Source organism: Argentina silus (genome assembly GCF_951799395.1).
Source record: "Argentina silus genome assembly, chromosome: 6".
NCBI lineage: Eukaryota > Metazoa > Chordata > Actinopteri > Argentiniformes > Argentinidae > Argentina > Argentina silus.
In genome coordinates this window covers 22,058,016-22,080,753 of record NC_139660.1, presented here as the reverse complement: position 1 = coordinate 22,080,753, position 22,738 = coordinate 22,058,016, and the positions used below count along the sequence as shown (strand labels likewise).

The following is a 22,738-nucleotide window of genomic DNA, read 5'->3' as shown; positions in this document are numbered from 1 at the left end:
GTGACTGGAGGCGGACTGGCTGATTGGGCTGCAGAGTGAGCTGCTGCAACTTTAATCGGAGCCGGTAGAGGCGTTTGCGTTCCAGGCACGGGAAGTTTGCGTACCGGCACTGAAGACGGGATGACACCCGGTTGAAGCTGACCAGCGAGTCGTTTAATTATGCTATCCATGTTAATAGGGAGTTGTGCCGACTCTTGATTCTCTGCAGGGTTGCATTTCAAAAGCAATTTGGCTTTTTCAATGCCTTTGCAAACAAGTTTACTCCCTGTCTTTTTCTCATTCCTTTGCTTGTCCGTTTCAGATTTGGCTCCAGTTGAGATGGCATTTTTACCCTCAGACAGATTAGTCTTTGCAGATTCCTTTGGTGTATCTTTCTGTGTAGCGATTGGTTGTGTGGCTTTGCTTTTACCAACTTTCTTATTTGACACAGATGTCAATGAACTGAGTTGATGAAAGACAGGGGGTAGGCCTGGCTGATAATTAGATGACTTCACTGCCCCGTCATTGGATTGGTCCACATCTTTGAAAAAGCAATCAAACTATGAACAAACGGCCTGCCTACTGACTTAGCAAATACGAATAGGGCCCTACAAAAGGTCTTACAGTTGGTTTCTTTTCCTCACGTCGAATGACAATTCTATAGTTAGTTGTTTGTTGGCAACCTGACGAGTCACGTTAGCTAGGCCTACTGTAGGCTACTGTATGTAGGCATACGAGGGAAGTCAGCTAATGTATTCAGCACCATGGACAGCGCAACCCTCGCTCTCATGTTCTGTTGTTTGTTTAAAGTTCAGCACCAAGCCGCTTCAAACAGCAGGACGTAAGATGTGGCGTTGCGCTATCCGGGGTGCTGAACAACCAGTAGGGTAAGGCGCCTTTTGGCATAACATAGCGAGCAAACTAACGATGTAACCAGGCCCTAACATTAGCTGTAGCCTATAGCTTCTAAATGAATGTATCTAGTTATGTTATTCTCACCCCACGCTGCGTACCAGCAGTCCTTCATCTTGGGATTCAGCTGCAAGGTTTAAACACCCCATGCTGCGTCACCGGAATGGTTCATTTTGGGATTCAGCTGTAAGTGAAAACACCTGATCCAATCCAACCGTAACTCAAATTTTCCGCGGGGGAAATTTCACCCTGTGAAATGTTATTTGCCTTACCTTACTGTTTGTATCTCATCGTTGATTTTGTTCAATGAGTTATAGGCTTGATTAGATTAGCATTGTTTTTATCTTGGGGTTACCAAGGAAATAATTTCAGATGGCTACAAAGCATTGTTACGGTAATCATGAAGTTAAAATTCTAAGGCGGCAATCCTGGTCGTTTCAAAAAGCAATAGGCTACTCAATATGTTTGCTTACGGTTTTCTCGATTACTTGATCACATTTCTTGAAACAGTATTTAACTTTTCAAAACAATTAACACGTTCCCCTATGCAGTTATGTATAACACATTTGCCAAAACACCGCCTGTAGTACAGTGCCTAATGTGATGACTTACTATAGGCCTAAATAGAAATAAAAAGAAAGACTGTAATTTAGCCTAGTTTTGAACCCTTTCATCAAACTGTTTGATTGATTCGATGACATCAAAACCAACACATGCAAAATATTTATTGCTGAAAGTTGACAGTGTTCAGAATGCCAATTTTATTGAGGAACAAATGAAGAGGTCTTCATTCCTTTAGGCCGGTATGATGACATTATCCTGGAATTTAAAATTCAATAGTAAAGCTTAAGTTGAATAAGTCAGAGAAACTGACAAGCTGAACAAAATGTAAGACATAGCACAACCCATTGTAGAGAAATAACACATTCACAGGCCTTACCATAGAAAGGCTGCTCATTAGGATTGTCTGTAGTGTTGCGCTGCCCCCTGCTGGAAGCCTGCATGGTCTCTGACATGGTGGCAGGTGGAGGACACAGAATGTCCTGTTCCACTATGGGAAGTACACATGTGGACAGGAGCACATCCACAGCCCTGGGGGTGCACTGGTGATGGAGCAGGGCAGGAGAAAGAGGCAGCACCCTGCCTCTCATGATAGTCACCGTTCTGGATCCGCACATAGTGAGGTGGGATCACCTTAGGGGCGTGGCAGCAACAGTGATGGTCTGAGGGTGTGGCAGGTATGTAGGCAGCGCCACTCAAGGGGCAGAGGATTTGGAATGAGCCATCGGCGCCACCCAGAGGCAGGTAGTGGGAACTGTACATGGGTGTGTTGGCCTGCTCAGGGTTGCAGACATGCCCTGCCCCACAGCAGAGCTCAGTCCTGGACCCTCCTTGGCAAGCCACAGCTGTTGGCATCCGAGCCATGGACTCAGGGCGTGCCAGGTGGCATTGTCTCCAGCTGCTACCACACACTGCTGGCCTGACAGTCTGGCATTCTGGCATGGCAACAGTGGGCGCTGCATCACATGGCCTTTGTGAAACTGCAGGAGGAGAGATAATATCACACAAGACAGTGTCAATAGATACTAACAATGAATTTAAAAAGAGAAGAAAAAGACAATACAAAAGAGGAGGGACAAAGAAATGCACACTGAAGAGGGTGAGGGACTGCTTAAGAGAAATCAAATGGATTCATTTGGGAAGAGGAGCATACATTTCTGCTCTTTTACAAGCATTGTATTGATCAACTTACTTGCTTCCGTGGAGCAGCTGTGAATGAACTGGGGGTGCTGTGGTCTGACGTACGTCTGTGGCACTCCCATATGGTGTGGGCAGGTCTGTGGAGCCATAGAGGGTTCTCTTCCCTCTTCATTCACAAGGGGGTATGATGCTTCATTCTGACTGGCTACTGGGCCAGCACCCTGAGGCAAGTGAGCAGCAGGGACCTGGGTGAATGGAGTTAAAAGAGGTCTCATTTTCTTCTGGGCCAAAATTGGTGGGAAAAGCAGGGCCATCGTTTCCTGTGGAGACGGTATAGACGGGTACGGTAAACTGTCTTCCCTTGTTTCCTCTGACAGGGGAGAGTTCACGAAGCTGCACACTGAACTGGGACTTTCTTCCCCAGTCAAAACGTTGGAGGATTCCAAAACCGGTGGGTTCGTTGAGTTGGGAGAGAATATTTTCTTCGCCATCGAGAGAAAAGGGTCCATGAACTTAAAGGTAATTTTTTCCTCTGGTGTTGAAATTTCTTCTGAAATCAGAGGGCATACTAAACCAGGAGCACTGACATCTTCTGCTTTTGAAACAGGTCTTTCCTGTAGGGATGAAATTGGAGGGTACACCAAACCGGTGGCAGTTGTTTCCTGTGGGGATGAAACTGGGGGGTACACCAAACCGGTGGCAGTTGTTTCCTGTGGGGATGTAACTGGGGGGTACACCGAACCGGGGGTTTGTATGTCATGTGACGTGAACACTTGAGGCTTCACCATACTCTCATAATCTGTTTCCAGTGGTGCTAAATTGTTGGGGCCCATAAAATCTGTGGCTTTCAGCTCCTCTGGCATGCTTAAGTTCATCTCATTCATTAGATCCTGCATCATTTCATTGATATAAGGGTTGCAACCATTCGTATCCAAGGCATTTCTGTCCAAGTCCAGATGTGGATCGACTGTACTGTCTGCAGGTGGAGGCGACGCCGACCCAGGCTCCACCTCATCCACTGCTCTTCCTGATCTACCAATCAGCTCTGGGTCCTCAGCGAGCACCAGGGGCATGACCAATTTAGGAGGTGACTGATCTTTGAACACCTGTGATGGGGGTGCAGGCAGAGTCAAACGGGATGTGAGGTCAAGCTGTGTGTTGCTCTGGGGACCAGTAAGACCAGCAGCAGCAGCGCCGCCACCACCACCACCACCGACTGTTGCTTCCCTCTCAGTGCTCTCTTTTTCACCTACCGACGCGTCAGTCTGAAACACGATGGTCTCCGGCACATTCTCAGACTGCACCACGATCATGTACTCACAGGGCACAGAGGGAGTCCTGATCAGCACAGTATTGGATAGGAGATCGATCTCGTTGAGTGGCACCCTCTCGAAGAGAGTTGAACCTGTGTGCTGGCACAGGTCAGGGGCATCGGAGTCCACGCCACAGGCAGCCGCCATACAGCCTGTGCTGGTTTTCCTACGGAAAACAACGACCTCAGATTGCTCTGCTGAGATGGGGTGAAGGGAGGCGTCAAAGGTGGCAGTCTCCAGGAGGCTCTGAAGGTCGAAGTCACTGAGGTATTCACTGGCAACAAAGGACACATCTGCAGCTCTGTTTGGACCTGGTGACTGGCCAGGCAACATTGTGACTGTGTATAGGATGTCCTGGCTGTGGACGCAGGGCTCCCCAGCATCCTGGTCTTCTACTCCAGGAATATTGGGAAAGGTTTGGTAATTCCAAGCTGAGGGGTAAACTCCTGGCTGGCCCTCAGGACTACCTGAAGAGATTGTAGACACTCCATTATTCTGAAAGGCCAGCTCAGCAAGGGGAGCAATCACAGCTCCGATGCCATGAGTTGGAAACTTATCCACTAAGAGAGAAAGAGAAATAGGTCAGGGATTTAGATATAGATTTTGTGTAGGTATATGGTGTGTTTTTTTTTTTACATAATTTTCCTCCTACCATATGTCTTCCCCACAAGCTGTGAGAGGAGTAGGTTGTGTTCAACTATGACCTGCGCATTAACTTATACGTAAAATTGCTTCCTTCGCCTTATTCTTGTTCTCATTCTTATATAACTGACTTACCTTTAGTTGCATTGAATTCCCTGATCAGGTCATTGATCCCAAGACTTGGGTTTTCTGTACACAACAATGCAATGAAGGCATGATATTAGCCACACACTTGTATCCACATATCTCATGACGTATCAAGGTTTTTTCTACAAAGATGCGCACCTTTCCTGAAGCATAATAGCTCAGCGAAGTAAAATGTAGCAAATTTTGCGATCGCCTCGGGCTGTCTCTTCACCACAGCCCGACTGAAGCCCTCCAAAAGCGTCCTCAAACCCGGGGGCACAGTCACTTTAGCGGGATACCTGTAGGACATTTCGGCTGATGGGGAATACCGCTTGCAGAGGACGCTCCTGGGTGGAAAGATATAGGCTGGTCAGCAATAGCCTAACCAACCTGCATGAAACTACGCAGAAATGATGTTCTTCTTCTTCTTATTAACAAGAGCAAGCATGTCAAATCACTTAGTCTGCGAGGAAACAGTTCTCACCTTTCTCACCCAGTCGCCAACTTACAATTCCAGGCAATCGATCTGTCACAATGTGGTATTTGCAAGCGGTAACACTATAATACCTTTGTATCACAATGCACCGTAATAGTTGGCTATGTTTCAAATAGGCTTTGCTGACAGTTCGTCACAATAACGGGCGTGCTCATCACGCGTGAAAGGCGTCGTGCGTCAGCTGTACATGATAAAAACACTTAAAAGTTGCACCAACCCCTACAATACCCCAATATGATACGAAGAAACTGATATCTTTCTTACATTCATATTATATCAAGCAACAAGACCAATACTATAAGCATATAAAACAAACAGTTCAAAGTTGCATGATTAATTGACAATACTTTATTGAACAGATAGAGCTCTGATAACACCACACGAAAACCACCTCCTGTTACAATGTAACCATGTCAACATCATCCACAATCACACAACAAAGTGGACCTAGCACATTTCTGTAAAACCTTATATTACGGCTACCTTTGTAAAGGGTTTATAAGTGGTTTATTTGTTAATAATTATTGGTTCTTAATGGTTATGACTGATTGACAAACAGTTATCTGTTATTTGGCTGCACCGGTATTAATACTTTAGAAATGCATTAAGAAACGCATATAACACTTAAAAACAACTTCAAAAAAGAAACTTTACAAACCATTTATAAAGGCAACCTTAATATAAAACAGTTACGCACATTTCTATGACAAATGAATATCGCAATTTTTGGTAGACATATAATGACATTTAACCCATGTTATTACATGCCATTATAAGACACTTTTCTCTTTCCTTATAGATGTGTTGTCCTTAGTCAACACTTATATATCACACCACTTACATCCTTTTCCACAATCACAGGAGAGACAGGAGGTCATTGACTTAAGTGTAGACAAAACAATGTGTTCATACACAACCTTGTACATGAAAAAAGAAAACACTTAACATTTGTGACAGAGATATAACTTTCAGTGAGAATTTGACAGACTCCTCTTGCTTGATTTTTATTGCTTGGTGACCATACCTCAGAGTGATTATAAAAATAGTGATACAGTACCCTGCATGTTGTATTTTGATTGGTATTTGGTTCTGGCACTCGTCACCGGTATGGCCAGATAGGAAAGCCTGCTCATACTAAAATTAATATCATATCATATACAGTATACACTGAATATCAAAATAAGTTCCAGTTTGTATTGCAAATAATAGATTAGGTTATTTGTAACCAACCGTAGTAAATATGAATTTAAAAGGTGCTTTGTTTCCTGATGAGGATGTTGTCATCAAAAGTATTTCAGAAAAAAAGTTCTCTGATTTACAGTACACAGTTGTAGAAAATACGTTTTCAGGTCCTTGCGCCACTATTACCCTGCCATTGCATGCATAGTGCACATCTCAATGTCCACCGTTTTTCACATTAAAAGAATTTGAGTATTTTTGCTATAACATAATTTAGACATGGTGTAAATAAGTCACAAGATATTCGCTGTGCAAGTTACTTGACTTTGTAAACTAATGTGGATGGGAGTAATTTCATAGTATTCTGGATACAAGCTACCTGCCAAGTTTCTACTGCGTTGTACATTTGGTGTTGCACACTGCATGGCACAAAATGGTAATGACGTTGGCCACTGAATTTGTTGTCCACTACCTATTTGGGGTTTTCCCCATGTGATGTAACTAATACTGTCACCTCGCTGGGAAATGATTCACTGCATTGGTCCAAATGTTTGCTGGCAGCATGACAAACAAAGTTGGGCAATTTAAATGAAGACACATTTCAGAGTAATCAGAGGAGAAACTGCTAATGAATATTATGAAAAACAAATTGCACAATCCAATAAAGTCACTAAAAATGTAAGAATCTTTTGCAGTGCATTGTCACATGAAGCAAACCTAAAAAGAAATATTTGGCAACAAACCTTGATCACTTGAATATGGGGTTATAATTAAATGTCTTTTGCACGTCTTCCAAGAATATGACAAGAACACAAAGACAGGTTACTTATTGTACTATTATACTAACTATGGTTAAGAAAACAGGAATGATGTGCATCTATTAAAGAAGCTACTTGTTGTGTACTTATGGTTCACAGAATGAGAGGAGAAATTACAGGCTAAAACCCTCCATTTACACTTGATAATGAAGAGAAAGTCGCTATCGACTATGAAATTGTTAGTTTACTGTATTTGGATGTGTAAAACATCTATAAGGAGAAAAAAAATAGGAGTTTGTCTACGAGAGTATGTCATACTGTGGTTCTGAATGGCTCTCAGTTTATAGTGAAAGCCATGCGTCCCGTATCAATCAAGTGCACTGGTAGCGGAGGCATCGTCCCTTCAGTTGTGGACAGGGTCATTGCGGGACCACGTCCTTCAGCGAGGCCAGGGCTGCATGGATACGCACGTGAAGTCTGTTCTCAAAGTCATAGCCTGCATAATCCTCCTAATTGGCAGAGAAACAGGATACATTATGAATTATGGCATAATATGAGATGCCACCATCAGAGTGAATTGTGCTACTTACAGTGCATTCGGAAAATATTTAGACCCCTTCACTTTTTCCACATTTTGTTATGTTACAGCCTTATTCTAAAATGGATTAAATTCATTTTTTCCCTCATCAATCTACACAGAATACCCCATAATGACAAAGCCAAAACAGGTTTTTAGAAATGTTTGCTAATTTATTAAAAATAAAAAATTTAAATATCACATTTACATACTGTAAGTATTCAGACCCTTTACTCAGTGCTTTGTTGAAGCACCTTTGGCAGCGATTACAGCCTCAAGTCTTTTTGGGTATGACGCTACAAGCTTGGCACACCTGTATTTGGGCAGTTTCTCCCATTCGCTGCAGATCCTCTCAAGCTCTGTCAGGTTGGATGGGGAGCGTCGGTGCACAGCTATTTTCAGGTCTCTCCAGAGATGTTTGATCGGGTTCAAGTCTGGGCTCTGGCTGGGCCACTCAAGGACATTCAGAGTCCCGAAGCCACTCCTGCGTAGTCTTGGCTGTGTGCTTAGGGTCGTTGTCCTATTGGAAAGTAAACCTTCGCACCAGGTCCTGAGTGCTCCGGAGCAGGTTTTCATCAAGGACCTCTCTGTTCATCTTTCCCTCAATTCTGACTAGTCTCCCAGTCCCTGACAGTGAAAAACATCCCCACAGCATGATGCTGCCACCACCATGCTTCACCGTAGGAATGGTATTGGCCAGGTGATAGGTGGTGCCTGGTTTCCTCCAGACGTGATGCTTGGCATTCAGGCCAAAGAGTTCAATCCTGGTTTCATCAGACCAGAGAATCTTGTTTCTCATGGTCCGAGAGTCCTTTAGGTGCCTTTTGACAAACTCCAAGTAGGCTGTCATGTGCTTTTTACTGAGGAGTGGCTTCCATCTGGCCACTCTACCATAAAGGCCTGATTGGTGGAGTGCTCAGAGATGGTTGTCCTTCTGGAAGGTTCTCCCATCTCCACAGAGGAACTCTGGAGCTCTGTCAGAGTGACCATTGGGTTCTTGGTCACCTCCCTGACGATGGCCCTTCTCCCCCTATTGCTTAGTTTGGCCGGGCGGCCAGCTCTAGGAAGAGTCTTGGTGGTTCCAAACATCTTCCATTTAAGAATGATGGAGGCTACTGTGTTCTTGGGGACCTTCAATACTGCAGGAATTTTTTTGTACCCTTCCCCAGATCTGTGGTGACACAATCCTGTCTCGAAGGTCTACGGATAATTCCTTCAACCTCATGGCCTGGTTTTTGCTCTGACATGCTCTGTAAACTGTGGGACCTTATATAGACGGGTGTGTGCCGTTCCAAATCATGTCCAATCAATTGAATTTACCACAGGTGGACTCCAATTAAGTCGTAGAAACATCTCAAGGATGATCAATGGAAACAGGATGCACCTGAGTTCAATTTCGAGTGTCATAGCAAAGGGTCTGAAAACTAAATGTGATATCAGTTTTTTATTTTTAATAAATTAGCAAACATTTCTAAAAACCTGTTTCCGCTTCGTCATTATGTGGTATTGTGTGTAGATTGATGAGGGAAAAAAAAATTGAATTCATTTTAGAATAAGGTTGTAACAGAACAAAATGTGGAAAAAGTGAAGGTGTCCGAATGCACTGTACATATTGAGAGGTTGATACTACCATATGCACAGCCAGGCCATTCCGTACACCCAAAATAATACCAACTCTTCATCATGACAATGTACTCTAAGCACTGTACCTTTGCCTGAAGTAGTAGAGCTCTCCCCTTTCCCACCGTCTGAAGCCAAACAGAACAGAGAATTAGCACACTCAGAAGGAATATGATCAACATTATTCCAAAGCACAATAGCCAATATCCTCTTTGCTTCATAAATGGTGTACATCAGAAAATACCAACACAAATAACACAACAGCACACAAACATGTCTCACCTCAGGCTTGGCAAGCAGCACACATCCAAGCTCATAACAGGAGTATGGCTGCACGTACGAGTTAATCTGACGACCGTATTCGTCTCTAGCTGCCAGTTGAAACGACTAGATCAGCGAGGGAAGGAGAACCAAACAAATACTATAACTCAACACAACCATAGGTTACATAAAATAACTGCTTATACTCAGGCAATTAAGAGCAACAGCTATCTCAAGTGAATCGTTTGCTACTGTGTGTTCTTTTACGAATTGCACTGCATATACTTGAGTGTACAGTAACAACAAAAAGTGTCCGTAAGGCTCTGGTCATCATTTTAGACCAAATAAAACAAGTTTGACTACCTGAACAGCATCTTTAGTGTTTCCGTGACATTTGTGAATGGATCCCAGGAGGAGGTTCTTCAGACCTCTGCACGATGTGTCTTCCAGACTCTGTAACACTAGAAGAAGAGGGTCCAATGTTTCACACACAACCAGGGAGAACCCGTTAGAACCTGTTAAGAGTGCTCTACGTCCCTATTGAGACAAAGGATACCCTGTTACTGTACCTGTCAAAGTCACAGGTTGCTCCTGATCTCCAATCCCATATCAACCCCTGGTCCCTCCCCTCTATGCACTTCTTTAGATAGGAAATTATTGTATAGGTGATGTACTAATGTCATACAGGTAGATCCACATTGCCCTCTAATAGGAAAGGTATGTTTATCATACTGTAGATTACACCGGTACAATCCTCTTTATACAAGGATCTCATGGTACTGTAGGTAGGGGCAAGGAGCTGATTTGGGATTGGTTGATGGTGAACAACAGCCAGCTGACCCTCTGATAACAGTAGTGGCTCTCAGAAAGAAGAAGAAGAAGAACAACAACAACAACAGTCACTCTCACCCTGATTCATGAGCTGCAGTTTGGAGGAGGAGCAGTTTGGCAGAGCTTTCCACAGGTACAGCACTTCAATGACTCCCAGGATGCACAGCTCTCTGGTGGGAGACATCTTCCTCAGTCTTTCCGCCTGCAGAGCGTGATAGAGGCAGAGTGAGGGAGAGGGCCTGTGCAGCGCGAGTTGAGACACCCAAAATGGTGATGATCATTTATCAAATATCACTGTGTTCAGCTTAATATGACCCACCCTCTTGAGGGCAAACTGTTCAATCTGATTGTTCTTTCGTTTGAACAGTTTCTGTACATCTTTGAAGACGCCATTCGCTCCATCCAGGTCACCCGCAGCTCCCTGACATACTGTTCAGAATGACATAATGTTGAGTAGATTCATATAAATCATATATTTACTTTTTGCGGCAAACTTCAAGTATAGCAGCTTTCTTCCAAAATTCTTACCAGCGTAAAGGCGCATGTGACTCCAAAAACATTTTCTAGTAAAGACCCCGTCAGTCCACCCTTCATATCGTCCCAAAATATCATTACTTTGCACACAAGAGCCTCATAGATATTCCAAAAGAAAGCCTAAAGTATATTTACTTCCTGGAAAATGCATTTTGAGTCCGAATAACATGAGTAGCATTTCCTTCAATGTCCATCACACCTCATAAAAACATCCAGTCTCACCTCCAGTCAGGTAGGCATAGTAACACTGAGACCAGCGCGACTCGTTCTTCAGCCTCTCGAATGACTGATATGCATCCTCAAAGTTCATCTCTATCATACTGCACCACCCTACAAGTACAGACAAGAACATATAGATCCATAAACAGCAGAAGAATTCTCCTATATCATCTCACAATGGACATGTATGTCTGTAAGGACCATATGCAGACCGTATTTATATACGTGAGACACCTACCAATTTCGTAGAGACACACGTGCTGGATCTCCCTTTGGTCTGATGCGAGCTCTAGCGCATCATGAAAGGACACCAGAGCACTGTTGATGTGGCACTGGAGATAGAGGAGAGAGACAGCACACGTATAAGCATTTGATAAAACAACAGAACGCACGGTCACTCACAATTTGTACAGTCCTGATGTGCAGCTGCTATCTGGCTCAATATGGCAGCCATATACATTGTCGTACATTCTTTGCGCCCTAATTCTGCATCTTCAACCCCTACACAGATTTAAAAGCATAGGATTAGTGGAAGCATGGGCTCTTACACCAATCCTATGCTTTCAAATCTGTGTAGGAGAGTGGTATCAGTGGTAGTCAGAGAAGGCTGGAGAATTGGGATGCAGCAATTGACACCCCCAATATGACCCCTGTCACCTGACCATACGCACCTCTAACCTCTGGACCCTTCCTTTAAAGAACATGAAGAGAGAGGAGTTGGGGTAGACCACCGACTTCCTCTGCAGAATGGCTTTGGCTTCCAGCAGGCCGGCCTGTGTGTCTGAACCATCCAGAGCGAAGAAGGGCTGTACTACCGTGTGAAACCACAGGAGGGCCAACCTGGGCAGAGGAGAGGAGGGACACGTGTTTAATCTTCAGGGCCTAGTCTCAGTGATGATACAAAATGTGTGCTGAATATCAATTTTGTGAATTCAACATTAGACTATTAACAATCACTCTTACTTACGATACGATACAATGTTATTTAGCCCCTTAGGGCTACAGTGATAACTGACACCCAGACATAAAGTTACACGAGATATATGCAATCAAATCCCTGAGCTAAAAAAGGGCTGTTTTGTAAGGGCATGATACAGAGAAGGTTTGAGCTCAATTTCATGAATATGAACTTGTGGTTTCTTTCTCAGAGGCTTTTTTCTCCACCAAAATACATTCTAATAAGCATGCAATGGACGTGATTGGCGCTATTCTTAGAACTACCAGTCATGAGTCAACATTCAATTGCCACTGGCAGCATGCAATTGTAGCCTACTCGGCATCAATCGTAACATTAAAAAACCCGACATGGCTTTTGTTATATTCCTGTTGTCTGTAACTCTCTGTGACTTCACACAGACATATTGTATTTTAAATATGAGACACTACAAACAAATCCCACGTTTGTTTATTAGAATGTCATGAAAGGATGTGATATGACAGACGGTCATGCATGAGACAACAGGAACCAGCACTGAGCTAGAACTCATCAGCAAAATCTGATCATGCAAAACCACAACAACACATCACCCTGAATCAAATCAATGATGATGTCATACCGGCATTGCCTCATTCAAACACTAAAAGGTCTCTCTCTCTCTCTCTCTCTCTCTCTCTCTCTCTCTCTCTCTCTCTCTCTCTCTCTCTCTCTCTCTCTCTCTCTCTCTCTCTCTCTCTCTCTCTCTCTCTCTCTCTCTCTCTCTCTCTCTCTCTCTCTCTCTCTCTCTCTCTCTCTCTCTCTCTCTCTCTCTCTCTCTCTCTCTCTCTCTCTCTCTCTCTCTCTCTCTCTCTCTCTCTCTCTCTCTCTCTCTAAATATGTCTACTCACGTAGCTAAGGGGGCCTTCATGTCCTTACTCTCGCTGGCATACATGAGGGAGGACAGCCCCTGGTGACGGTCACCGGGGAAACCCAGCAGGTTGATGATCTTGAGCAGGTGCGGTGGTACCATGGAGATGCACAGGTGGAAGAGGCCATAGCCGAAGCTGACTGAGCCCTTGAGGCGGTCCAGGGCCTCAGCGGTCACAGCACCTTCCACTGGAGCGTTGTGGTTGGCGTTGTCAGTGGAGGAGAGCGCCTCCTGGTGTCCGGAGGGCCGCCTCTGGCAGGTCTCCTGCAGCTGGCTTATGTCACTGTGGCACTTGTTGTACATCTTCCAGGCCTTGCGAAGGATCCAGCCTCCTTTGATGTATGCTGTTGAGGAGAAGAAGAGAAGGAGCAGGCCGTCGTGATTGTCAATACATGAACAATTAAATGGAGGAGATGCAACATGGACAAAACAATGCTGCTGCTTACTCTTATATGCTTCTTACCTGTAGTCATTCTCCAAAATCAGTATAGAAGACATTTAGTCAAAAGGTTGAGTCAAGCTACAAGTCCTGCGTCACGTTCTCCACCCTTTTCTTGACAATTTTGAATGGGATTGGACTGGCATAAAAGGCCATGCTTAGACCAGCCCTATGCTGTTAAATGCATGTTGGGAAGAGTTCCTACTATAGGAAGAATACTTAATACTGTAGGGAGAAGACTTCCGACTGTAGGGAGAAGGGTCTGGTACTGTAGGGAGAAGGGTCTGGTACAGTAGGGAGAAGGGTCTGATACCGTAGGGAGAAGGGTCTGGTACTGTAGGGAGAAGGGTCTGGTACTGTAGGGAGAAGGGTCTGGTACTGTAGGGAGAAGGGTAGCACTGATACTGCTCTATCCCATCAAATAAACCACAGCAAGCAAGTGAATGAAGTGTGTGGACTCAGCAAATACCTGAGAGCTCCTGCTTGACGAAGGAGAGCACAGCGAGGTAGACCTGGCAGTCCGCCACGATGATCTGTCTTTGCAGGCGGTCCACGACCACCACCCCTGACCTTTGGGAGTCCATCTGAGAGAGAAACAGGACACACACCGCTGAGTACCAGCAAGCATTCATTCTCATTCTCCGATTCATTTTCAGATACGCTTATCTCAAGCAATTTACATAGACAGGCAAACTCAATTTGCTAGTGAAATTCAGCTGTGTAGCTTTTATCTGATGCAACGCCTCAGATCTCAGCTTCTAAGAACCTGAATGCTTCTGTTGTACTTTGTCCTCGTCATATAGACCTAATAAATTGGTTGATTGAATAACATGATTTAAAAATATATACAGATTAAGGTATATAGATATAGGATCTATAGATCTGCAAACCACAAGCCAGAAAAATGATATGGGGTCTCCCTTCGGTGATTCTGAATGACGTCGTCATTGTAAACAGCTCTCCATTCTATTCCTTAATTATATTTCAGGCAATAATCAGAACTAATCAAATTTGGTGCGGTTTTACCATGACCTCATCATTGTTGCCAACATCATTAAGTCGAATACAGTGGCTCTGATTTGTAAGGGAGATAATAAAGTCAAACAGCCTTTAACGATAAGATAATATCTAACCAAAAGCAATCAAGACAGAGCAGGGGAGAAGTAGTAACAATGATGATTGCCTGCAGTGAACTACAGGAACAAGGTTGGGATATTTGGTGTGGTTATGCCTACCACTGAAAATGTCAAATCAGCTTAGCTAATTTCTCAGCCATTTGACCACCGATTTGTATGCCATTTCTTGTATCAGAACTTGACTACGATATTTGCTGAGATCAAGTCAATAAACGAAAAGGTTTAATAAACACGATGTGGTTTGGGTGTGATCACAGCTATTTTCGTTTTACCTAAGAACTACTTCATCAATGATAATATCAAAACACAGCTAGCCCCACCATGGGCTCTATCATCACGGCTAAAGTTTAGCTTTAGCCTAGGCTAGAGGACTATACGGTATGTATGTGAAAGCTTGGCAGATCATCTAATGACATTGCTGAAAGGGGTGCCTTTGCTGGGATAACGATGTGTGCCCTAACGTTAATTTATGCCTGATAAACCAGAAATCTAGCTTGCTATTCATGCTAGTGTGTCACTGATCCATTTGCCATATCAGCCGGGCTCCTTTGAATCCTAAGAAACCTGCCCAGTGCTGAGTACATGTTGTTTGAAGTACAGTAGACCAAGTTTACAGTAGCACTGCAGCAGGTATCAAAGCTGTGTGCTTCTTAGTGCATAGATGAAGTTATGGGTGGTGGTGGTGATCAGTTTGAATTTCATGCCTTTTGCGGCGTTTAGCAAGCCATAACTTGTCACTTAAAACATAGTTTTTGGTCATTAATCCTCCTAAAAATGTGTTCCATCTAACTGAATCACCTTCTTCAATAAAATGAATTCAATATGAGAGGCTGTAATGATTTTATCCATTCAACTTAAAGTGTATGACTAGAATTCTACTTCATTACAAAATGTGCAGTTCTGTAGTGGGTGAATTAGTTTATGTCCCGTGTCTTAAGGAACATAACACCTGCTAGATTTCTCCAGAACATAACAGATGTATAGTATGCCCAATCTGGTAACCAACCCTGTGGGCACCAGTCCAGGCCTTAATCCCATTAAATCCATTCAGTTCATTTCTGTTTACTCCCTCCACTAAATCAGTCTTCCACTCACGCTCTTCTTAATCTTGTTTCTGATTGTCTCGATGACACCTGCGTTGTCACTCTCACACAGCTTCTCTGTGGTCCTCAGGTCGTCACAGGCCGTCTGCATCTTCTCCTCCTCAAAGGTCATCATGGCATTCTGGAACACCACACATACGTACGCACACACGCACACAAACAAACAAAAACATAGGTTGTCTTTTCATCTGACGGGGGGGGGGGGGGGGGCTGTCACTTCTCGAGGATGAGTTCCACAAACACATTTAGTGCAAAAATAGCAGGTGAGGTGAGGATATCTTTTTTTTTTAAATAAGCCATTGCCAGAGAAAAGCTCACTTTGTACATGCTGTACTTCCAAAGTACAGCATGTACAGAGTGAATGTATTGTTGCATAGGCTGTGGGTAGAATTGACCTATTGTACAGGGCGTATTCTACAGAACCAGAATAAGTTTTACTTCAGAAGAATGCTGAGCTGGAAAGACTCAAAAGCATCTCTGAAAAAAGGAACCTTTTTGTAATAGGATTGGAGGAGAGTTCCACAATGGTCAAGGTCAGGACAAAGGGCCCTTTCTGTGCCAGCGCAAATGGAGGGACACGGTGACATCTGTATTGTGTGTATCTGTGTATTCTGTGTAACACATCTAAGCTACACTGCATCCCCCCCCCCCCCCAGAGTCTCTCACAAGATTGGCTTTTGTTCCATTTGTTTGTTCCAGCTGAGGTAAAATACCCAGTTGACTCCACAGCAAACAAAAGGCTTTCAATTGCGAATGTGCATAAACATGGCGTCCGCCATTGCCTTCCATAAAACTGTCAGAGCTGAGGATTTGCCTGGGGCTCATCCACACTCATGAAGAGGAAGTAATGGATCATCTACTGAGAAGAAATACAAAAATAGGTTGCATCTCCGATTTTTGGAGCATAGCCTCCTTGTACACACCAAAAGGTCCCTTGTGTACAGTATGTCAGCAGTCTTTTACTGTTACTAATGGTCCTGTTGTCATTGCCCTGCCCCCCCCCCCACACCCTTCTAGGCCATGTTACATCTGAGGGCAGGATGACATCATCTCTGGCTTTCGCGGTGCACCATGACTGTGACATGAGGGGCAGTGACAAGGGCCTGTTCTGTGACCATGTTGTGGAAAATCTCTCTTGCTCTCAACTGACCAATAGGGTGACGAACACACCACTGCACTTCTTCAGCGAAAGGGTTTTGAAGATGCATCCGTTATGCGAACAGATGAACGTGGATGGAGGAAATGGACAAACGTGCTGACGATGATACCAATCGATGAAACCAATGTGGTCACGTGTCAAGTTATGACACCTCATTCAGCCCAGCCCAGGGCACTGTGTGGTTTGTGATGATGTAATGTCTTACACTAATATAATTAGGATGAGGAAGGTGCCCTTTCTCTCTCTCTCACACACACACACACACACACACTCTCTCTCTCTCTCTATCTATCTCTTCTTCCATTTCTCCCTTGGCTTCAATATTTGTGATGTCATTGGAGTAATGTCACTAGAGACAGAAATAAAGGGATCCACCAGTAAGACAACCATGGGGTTATGGCAATGGCTTTTAATAACCTCATGGTTTATATCTATATCTCTAGTGTCATTACTCCTATGACACTGCTAAGGGAGAAATGGAAGAGAGAGAGAGAGAGAGAGAAAGAGAGAGAGAGAGAGAGAAAGGGCAAATGACATGCTGATTTCCTGATATACATATATATATGCTCAGAACCTTTATGTGGTATCTTTATATATTTATATACATAATGATATCTACTGTATGTCTGAGAGGGAGCTTACCAGGAAGCTGACAAAACTGGCCCCAAAGCTCATCAGAGGACTGTGATTCCTGGAGAGAGGAGAGACACACACACACGTTACAAACTGAGTAAGAGAAACAGAATTCTGCATCATAACAAACATTTCTAAAAATGTATCATTCATTGTTTAGGGTCAATTCCTCTCAGAGAGGATGAAGAATGATCAACAACCATTAACAATCTAGTTAAAATTGTACAAAACAAAATAATGGTTGCAGGCCTAATTGAAGTGCGATATCCATTCCCACACATCGTTACCACAGGTAATAACATCTTTCTTCCCAGTTTGATGGCTAGGGGCATTCAGTCTGTTGCTTTGTGTCACAGCCTCCATAGGGGGGAGAAAAGCTTGATTAACCAGTGAGCTAAAATTAGCTCTGCAAGAGGCAGTTTCTCCGGTTAGCACACACAGTGCTGGATTACTGTGAGTGCTCAACCCTTTCATTTTCCAGTCACTATTGCCCATGCACTGTCAGGGCAAGAGGCTGGAGTAAATACATTACAATTACATTTCCTGTTTTCAGGGCAATCGTTTGAATAGATGGCACAACGCTGAATCTAAAGCAAATGATAAACATTTAATGTAACCACAGGCATACACGCAGATAATGAAGGAAAACTAAGCGCTCCATAGGTGCACAATAGTGAACATATCTAACCATGATCAGAACATGACTGGCACCATTGTATTCTACCACAATGAAGAAATTGCCACTGTGTTGGACAATATTTAGGGACAATATTTAGAAAGGGGACAATCACTTTAGCCTACTGACTTACTGACTGAGTCTCTAAAACCATATGAGTAATACCATCACTTTAAAGCTAATACACTGGTATACCATGATGTTTTATCAAATATGTCTTCTTATTAAAATGATCATTTTCCTTTCATTAGGATATCCTGGGAGGTACATTTGCATTGGGCCTTGGAGACAGGTCGGCGCAGTTATTGAAATAATAACTAAGTTGGTACACAATCGCAAGGCCCTTTGAAATAATCACCTGAGCAATTGAAAGGCTAATATGTGCTTATAGAATATACATTCTAAGAAATTATTCCACAACGAACGCCAGAAAAAAAACATAAAAACATCTCACCTGTATTTTCTGAAAAGCTCGTCGCTCTCCTTGAATCCGTTGTTGAGGAGCATGTTGATACCTTGGAGAGCGAGATCGGAATCATCTATGCGCTCTGCTTTTTCCTCTACCTGCTGTTGGGATTGCTCGGGGCCCGCCATTGTTTATGATGGCTACCGACTGCAATTGTTCAAATTAATCAGCTGAATACAGGCGAAAATATGCTTCCAAAAATCACTCTTGTTCCTCTGAGATAATACCGCATTGGTCGTGTATCATGGACTATGCCGACATCCTTTTAAATGAGAGACGCGCTTGTTCGCCAAAAACTGCAGCGGCAATAAACGCAGAACAGCTTTCTAAAAAGCCGACGCAGAGCAGCCACCGATAGACAGCCTATAGCCCAGGCGCATATTCAAGCTTCATGTAATTGCACACTTGACATATTCTTTGCTGAATATAGGCTACGCTTCAAATCATTCAGAGGCCTGCTGCCGTCTCCTCTGCGGGTAATTTGCAATCCGCTAGCTTGTCTTCATATTTGCAATCGGTAAAATGAGTACATCTGCCTCAGTGCGTTGCTGTGTCTTCTGCTATTACATAACTAGAAGACTTGCTGTTTTGCTTTTTTGTCAGTCCCACGCAATCATCGTCAGTCAAACTGGTTGTTGTCATAACGCAATAAAGCCCATCTCTATAGGAGGTTCTAAAGAGGATGATGCCCGGTGAGGTAAATCAGGATCTTGCCGTTGAACCGTCTGCTGGCTCAGCTTTCTCGGTCTACCCGTTTCCTCTCATCGGTAGCCTGTCCTTCCCTATGCTCTTTCCCTCGGAGCGGCTGCGACGACAGAAACAACCTTTCACCTCAAGTCAGCCAATAAGCGCACGCTTCACGATCGAGCAGCATCGCGGTGACACGTTCTGTGGCTCAGAGTCAAGAGATAGGCATCAAATATTCAGCAATTGTGCTATACAGCTGGACTAAAGTGTCAGAAACCGAGAAAAGTACCCCAAACATTTATAATTATTTCAAAGATATTTCAAGCCTATTTAATGTACCTTAATCAGAACAAAATAGTTTACATTTGACACCACAGCCATTTGTAAACAATATTAATTGGTAAATGTCTTATTTCTGCCCATTTCAACCGGAGCAACTCCTCTTAGCTAGAATAAAAAACGGAATAGTATGAATACATTATGTTGAATGGAATGAAGCGCATGTCCTTGCCATTCCCATTGCCACTCGTCATAATGTATCTCCCGCTCTCTGATGACTCTCTCTCTCCCTCAGGATTTCAAGATGAGACCTGCTGGTGTTCTGCTCAGTGAGGCGTGTGACAAGGGTGTGTCCCCCAAGTAGGTTAGGAGGAGAACATAGTAAACAAACTAAGGAGGATCCGTGTTTACATAAGCATTTCACCATATTTGCGTTGTATGTGCATTATGTACAATTGTATGAGATGTGTGTGTGTGTGTGTGTGTGTGTGTGTGTGTGTGTGTGTGTGTGTGTGTGTGTGTGTGTGAGAGAGAGAGAGAGAGAGAGAGAGAGAGAGAGAGAGAGAGAGAGGTGGCCAAGGGACGTTGTCTGCCTCTGGACTCTGCAGCCCGTGGTCTGTAGTATATGAAGCAGTGCATTAGACACACATTAGTGCACACTCCATGAATAAATGATGGTTGCCAAGCCAGGGGGTCCTGGCTTTGTGCAGAACAAACCTCAGTACAGCAGTGAGCTAGTGTACTCAGCCTCAACACCCTGGGAAGAGCTACCCCTTAAGTTTGTCTCTCCTCCATCAATCATCTGCTCATCTGTCACTAAGCACTTTATTGTAGATTATAGTTTGTGCAACCATGATTTTTTGTTACATACGAACATGTAGTGATCAACGAAAAATGTGATTTTGAAACAAAATCACATTTTTCGTTGATACTATTTTAGCACCATTTGGTAAGACATTTTGGCCAGCTCTACTTTGAATTAAAAACATTACAGGTAACTTATAAAAGTCAGCTTCATTGAAAATATGTTTGTGTACAATTCCCATAACAATTTGCAAATATTGCCTCAAACCACAACTGAGTGTGAATGACCTTGCAAAGCTTGCACATTCAATAGAGCGTTGCAGCACCCCCTAGTGTTATAAATGTTTTATGCACAAAGAGGTGAGTACATCAACAGTATTTAATCTCTTATCCGAGGACAGGCAGGCTCTGATAAGAGCTAAGTCATTGACAAATCAACTCAACGTTTCAGAGAACGAGGTCATACTGGTTGTCAATCATTGATTTAATTCTCTCAGTCTGCTGGGCATTCATTGACATTCACAGGGCCGACAACACTGGAGGCTGCCTTAAATGCCACTGGCTTCCCATTGGCCTTCACATTCCTCAAGCAGCCGATGAATGATGACGAGACCGGGACTTTTTTGTGCTTTGATTTCCCTGTGTGGGGGAAAACAGCATAGGTTCAAATATGGGTAGACCAATAGTTTGCCCTCAATTCCTCACCTCCTCCCTCCATGTTTTCTTCTCAAAATGCATTGAAGAAGAAGATCAAAGGTTATTCCCCTGAGATCTTCTCCTCCAAAGATTTTTGAGACGGAAGCGAGGTGAAAGTATGCAAGGAATAGAAGGAAGACTATTGGAACACAACGTTGAAGTCAGTAAAGAACTGACAGAGACGTCCAGCACGATTTGGAATACACTCACCGAACACTTTATTAGGAACACCTGTACACCTTCTCATGGTGGAGGTGGTGTAATGGTGTGGGGAATGTTTTCTTGGCACACTTTGGGCCCACACTTTGTTGCTGACCATGTGCATCCCTTCATGGCCACAATTTACCCATCTTCTAATGGCTACTTCCAGCACGATAATGCACTATGTCACAAAGCAAAAGTCGTCTCAAACTGGTTTCATGAACATGACAATGAGTTCAGTGTTCTTCAGTGGCCTTCCCAGTCACCGGATCTGAATCTAATAGAACACCTTTGGGATGTGGTAGAACGGGAGATTCACAGCTTGAAAGTGCACCTGAAAAATCTGCAGGAATTGCGTGATGCAATCATGTCATCATGGACCAGAATCTCAAAGGAATGTTTCCAACATCTTAGGCTGTTTTTGGGCTGAATTTAGGCTGTTTTGAGAGCAAAGGGAGGCCCTACACAGTATCAGTATAGTGTTCCTAATAAAGTGTTCGGTGAGTGTATATGCTCTACCAATATTTGTAAGATGATATACAGTATATGTTTCGGATGTGATGAGTGGGTATCGATGGAGTTTACCATCAATGCCGCCAATGTGAAGGGAATCCTTTGTCATTGTGTAGGAAGACCGGGGAGGCCCCACTGCACGCTGGGACTGGGAGTCCACCTTCAGATGGATAACGTTATTCTGTTTGGACACTGAGGAAACAGTAGATTGACTATTAGAGGAACATTTTTCATTCATTTTTAGTGTCTGTGTCTGTGTCTGTGTCTGTGTCTGTGTCTGTGAGAGCGTACAGTACCTGCAATTTCATGGAACGCTCCATCACACAGGGTTTGAGGAGGTATCACAGATGCACTGTAGTCACCTGAACCGTCATTCACCTGGACTTCCACCTGAGATTCAGAGTAGAGATATTTCACAACTTTCCATAATTTAACACTTATATTCATAACATAGAACGGACTCAACCACATCGGTCTGACGACACCCGAAAAGGAACGTTTAAACACTTTGGCTACTCACCTTGTTGTCTCTCATGAACACACTCAGAATATTCCTATGAAGACCTCTGACGTGGAAGAGAAGGCCTGTCGTGACATGTGGGCGCGCCTCAAAGCTCAGCTCGAAGCGGGGGCCCACACTGAGGAACTTCTCTGAAACACAGGATTCTTAGATTATGCTGTATGCACTTTGACAGCAACATTTCGCCTTTTCAACAAAAGCACCAGACTGGTGAGCTCTCTGCATACATCCTCTGAGAGAGCATGACAGTTGACAGTATTGTCATCTTTACATTCGCTAGCTAAATAATGCAATGCATATGACTGTTATTAATTCAATGTGTAAATGTTTTTAATCAATCATCATTTTTCAGCTGTGTTTGATGTGCAACACAACCGCAAATGATATCCATGACATCAGTGTATGCTATTTTTCCCCCTGTTCTCTCTCTCGCA

The 22,738-nt window shown here is 43.6% G+C and overlaps 2 protein-coding genes across 2 annotated transcripts; both read right to left on the bottom strand.

The window, feature by feature from the left end:
* Positions 1-5,563: 5,563 nt before the first annotated feature.
* On the bottom strand, positions 5,564-19,359 carry ttc39c (tetratricopeptide repeat domain 39C). Its single transcript, XM_083672008.1, has 14 exons — positions 18,593-19,359; positions 17,472-17,520; positions 15,663-15,791; positions 13,901-14,015; positions 12,973-13,336; positions 11,820-11,988; positions 11,387-11,480; positions 11,152-11,259; positions 10,715-10,824; positions 10,474-10,597; positions 9,928-10,025; positions 9,586-9,690; positions 9,393-9,431; positions 5,564-7,615 (listed from the first exon to the last, which is right to left on the bottom strand). Exons 1-14 carry the CDS (start codon positions 18,730-18,732, stop codon positions 7,526-7,528), a joined length of 1,734 nt encoding a protein of 577 aa, XP_083528134.1. The 5' UTR covers positions 18,733-19,359; the 3' UTR covers positions 5,564-7,525.
* A 1,097-nt stretch (positions 19,360-20,456) lies between these two features.
* On the bottom strand, positions 20,457-22,356 carry LOC310806081 (laminin subunit alpha-4-like). Its single transcript, XM_083672037.1, has 4 exons — positions 22,305-22,356; positions 22,081-22,174; positions 21,857-21,976; positions 20,457-21,013 (listed from the first exon to the last, which is right to left on the bottom strand). The coding sequence occupies exons 1-4, from the start codon at positions 22,317-22,319 to the stop codon at positions 20,868-20,870; spliced, it is 375 nt and encodes a 124-aa protein (XP_083528163.1). The 5' UTR covers positions 22,320-22,356; the 3' UTR covers positions 20,457-20,867.
* Between the last annotated feature and the right edge of the window lie 382 nt (positions 22,357-22,738).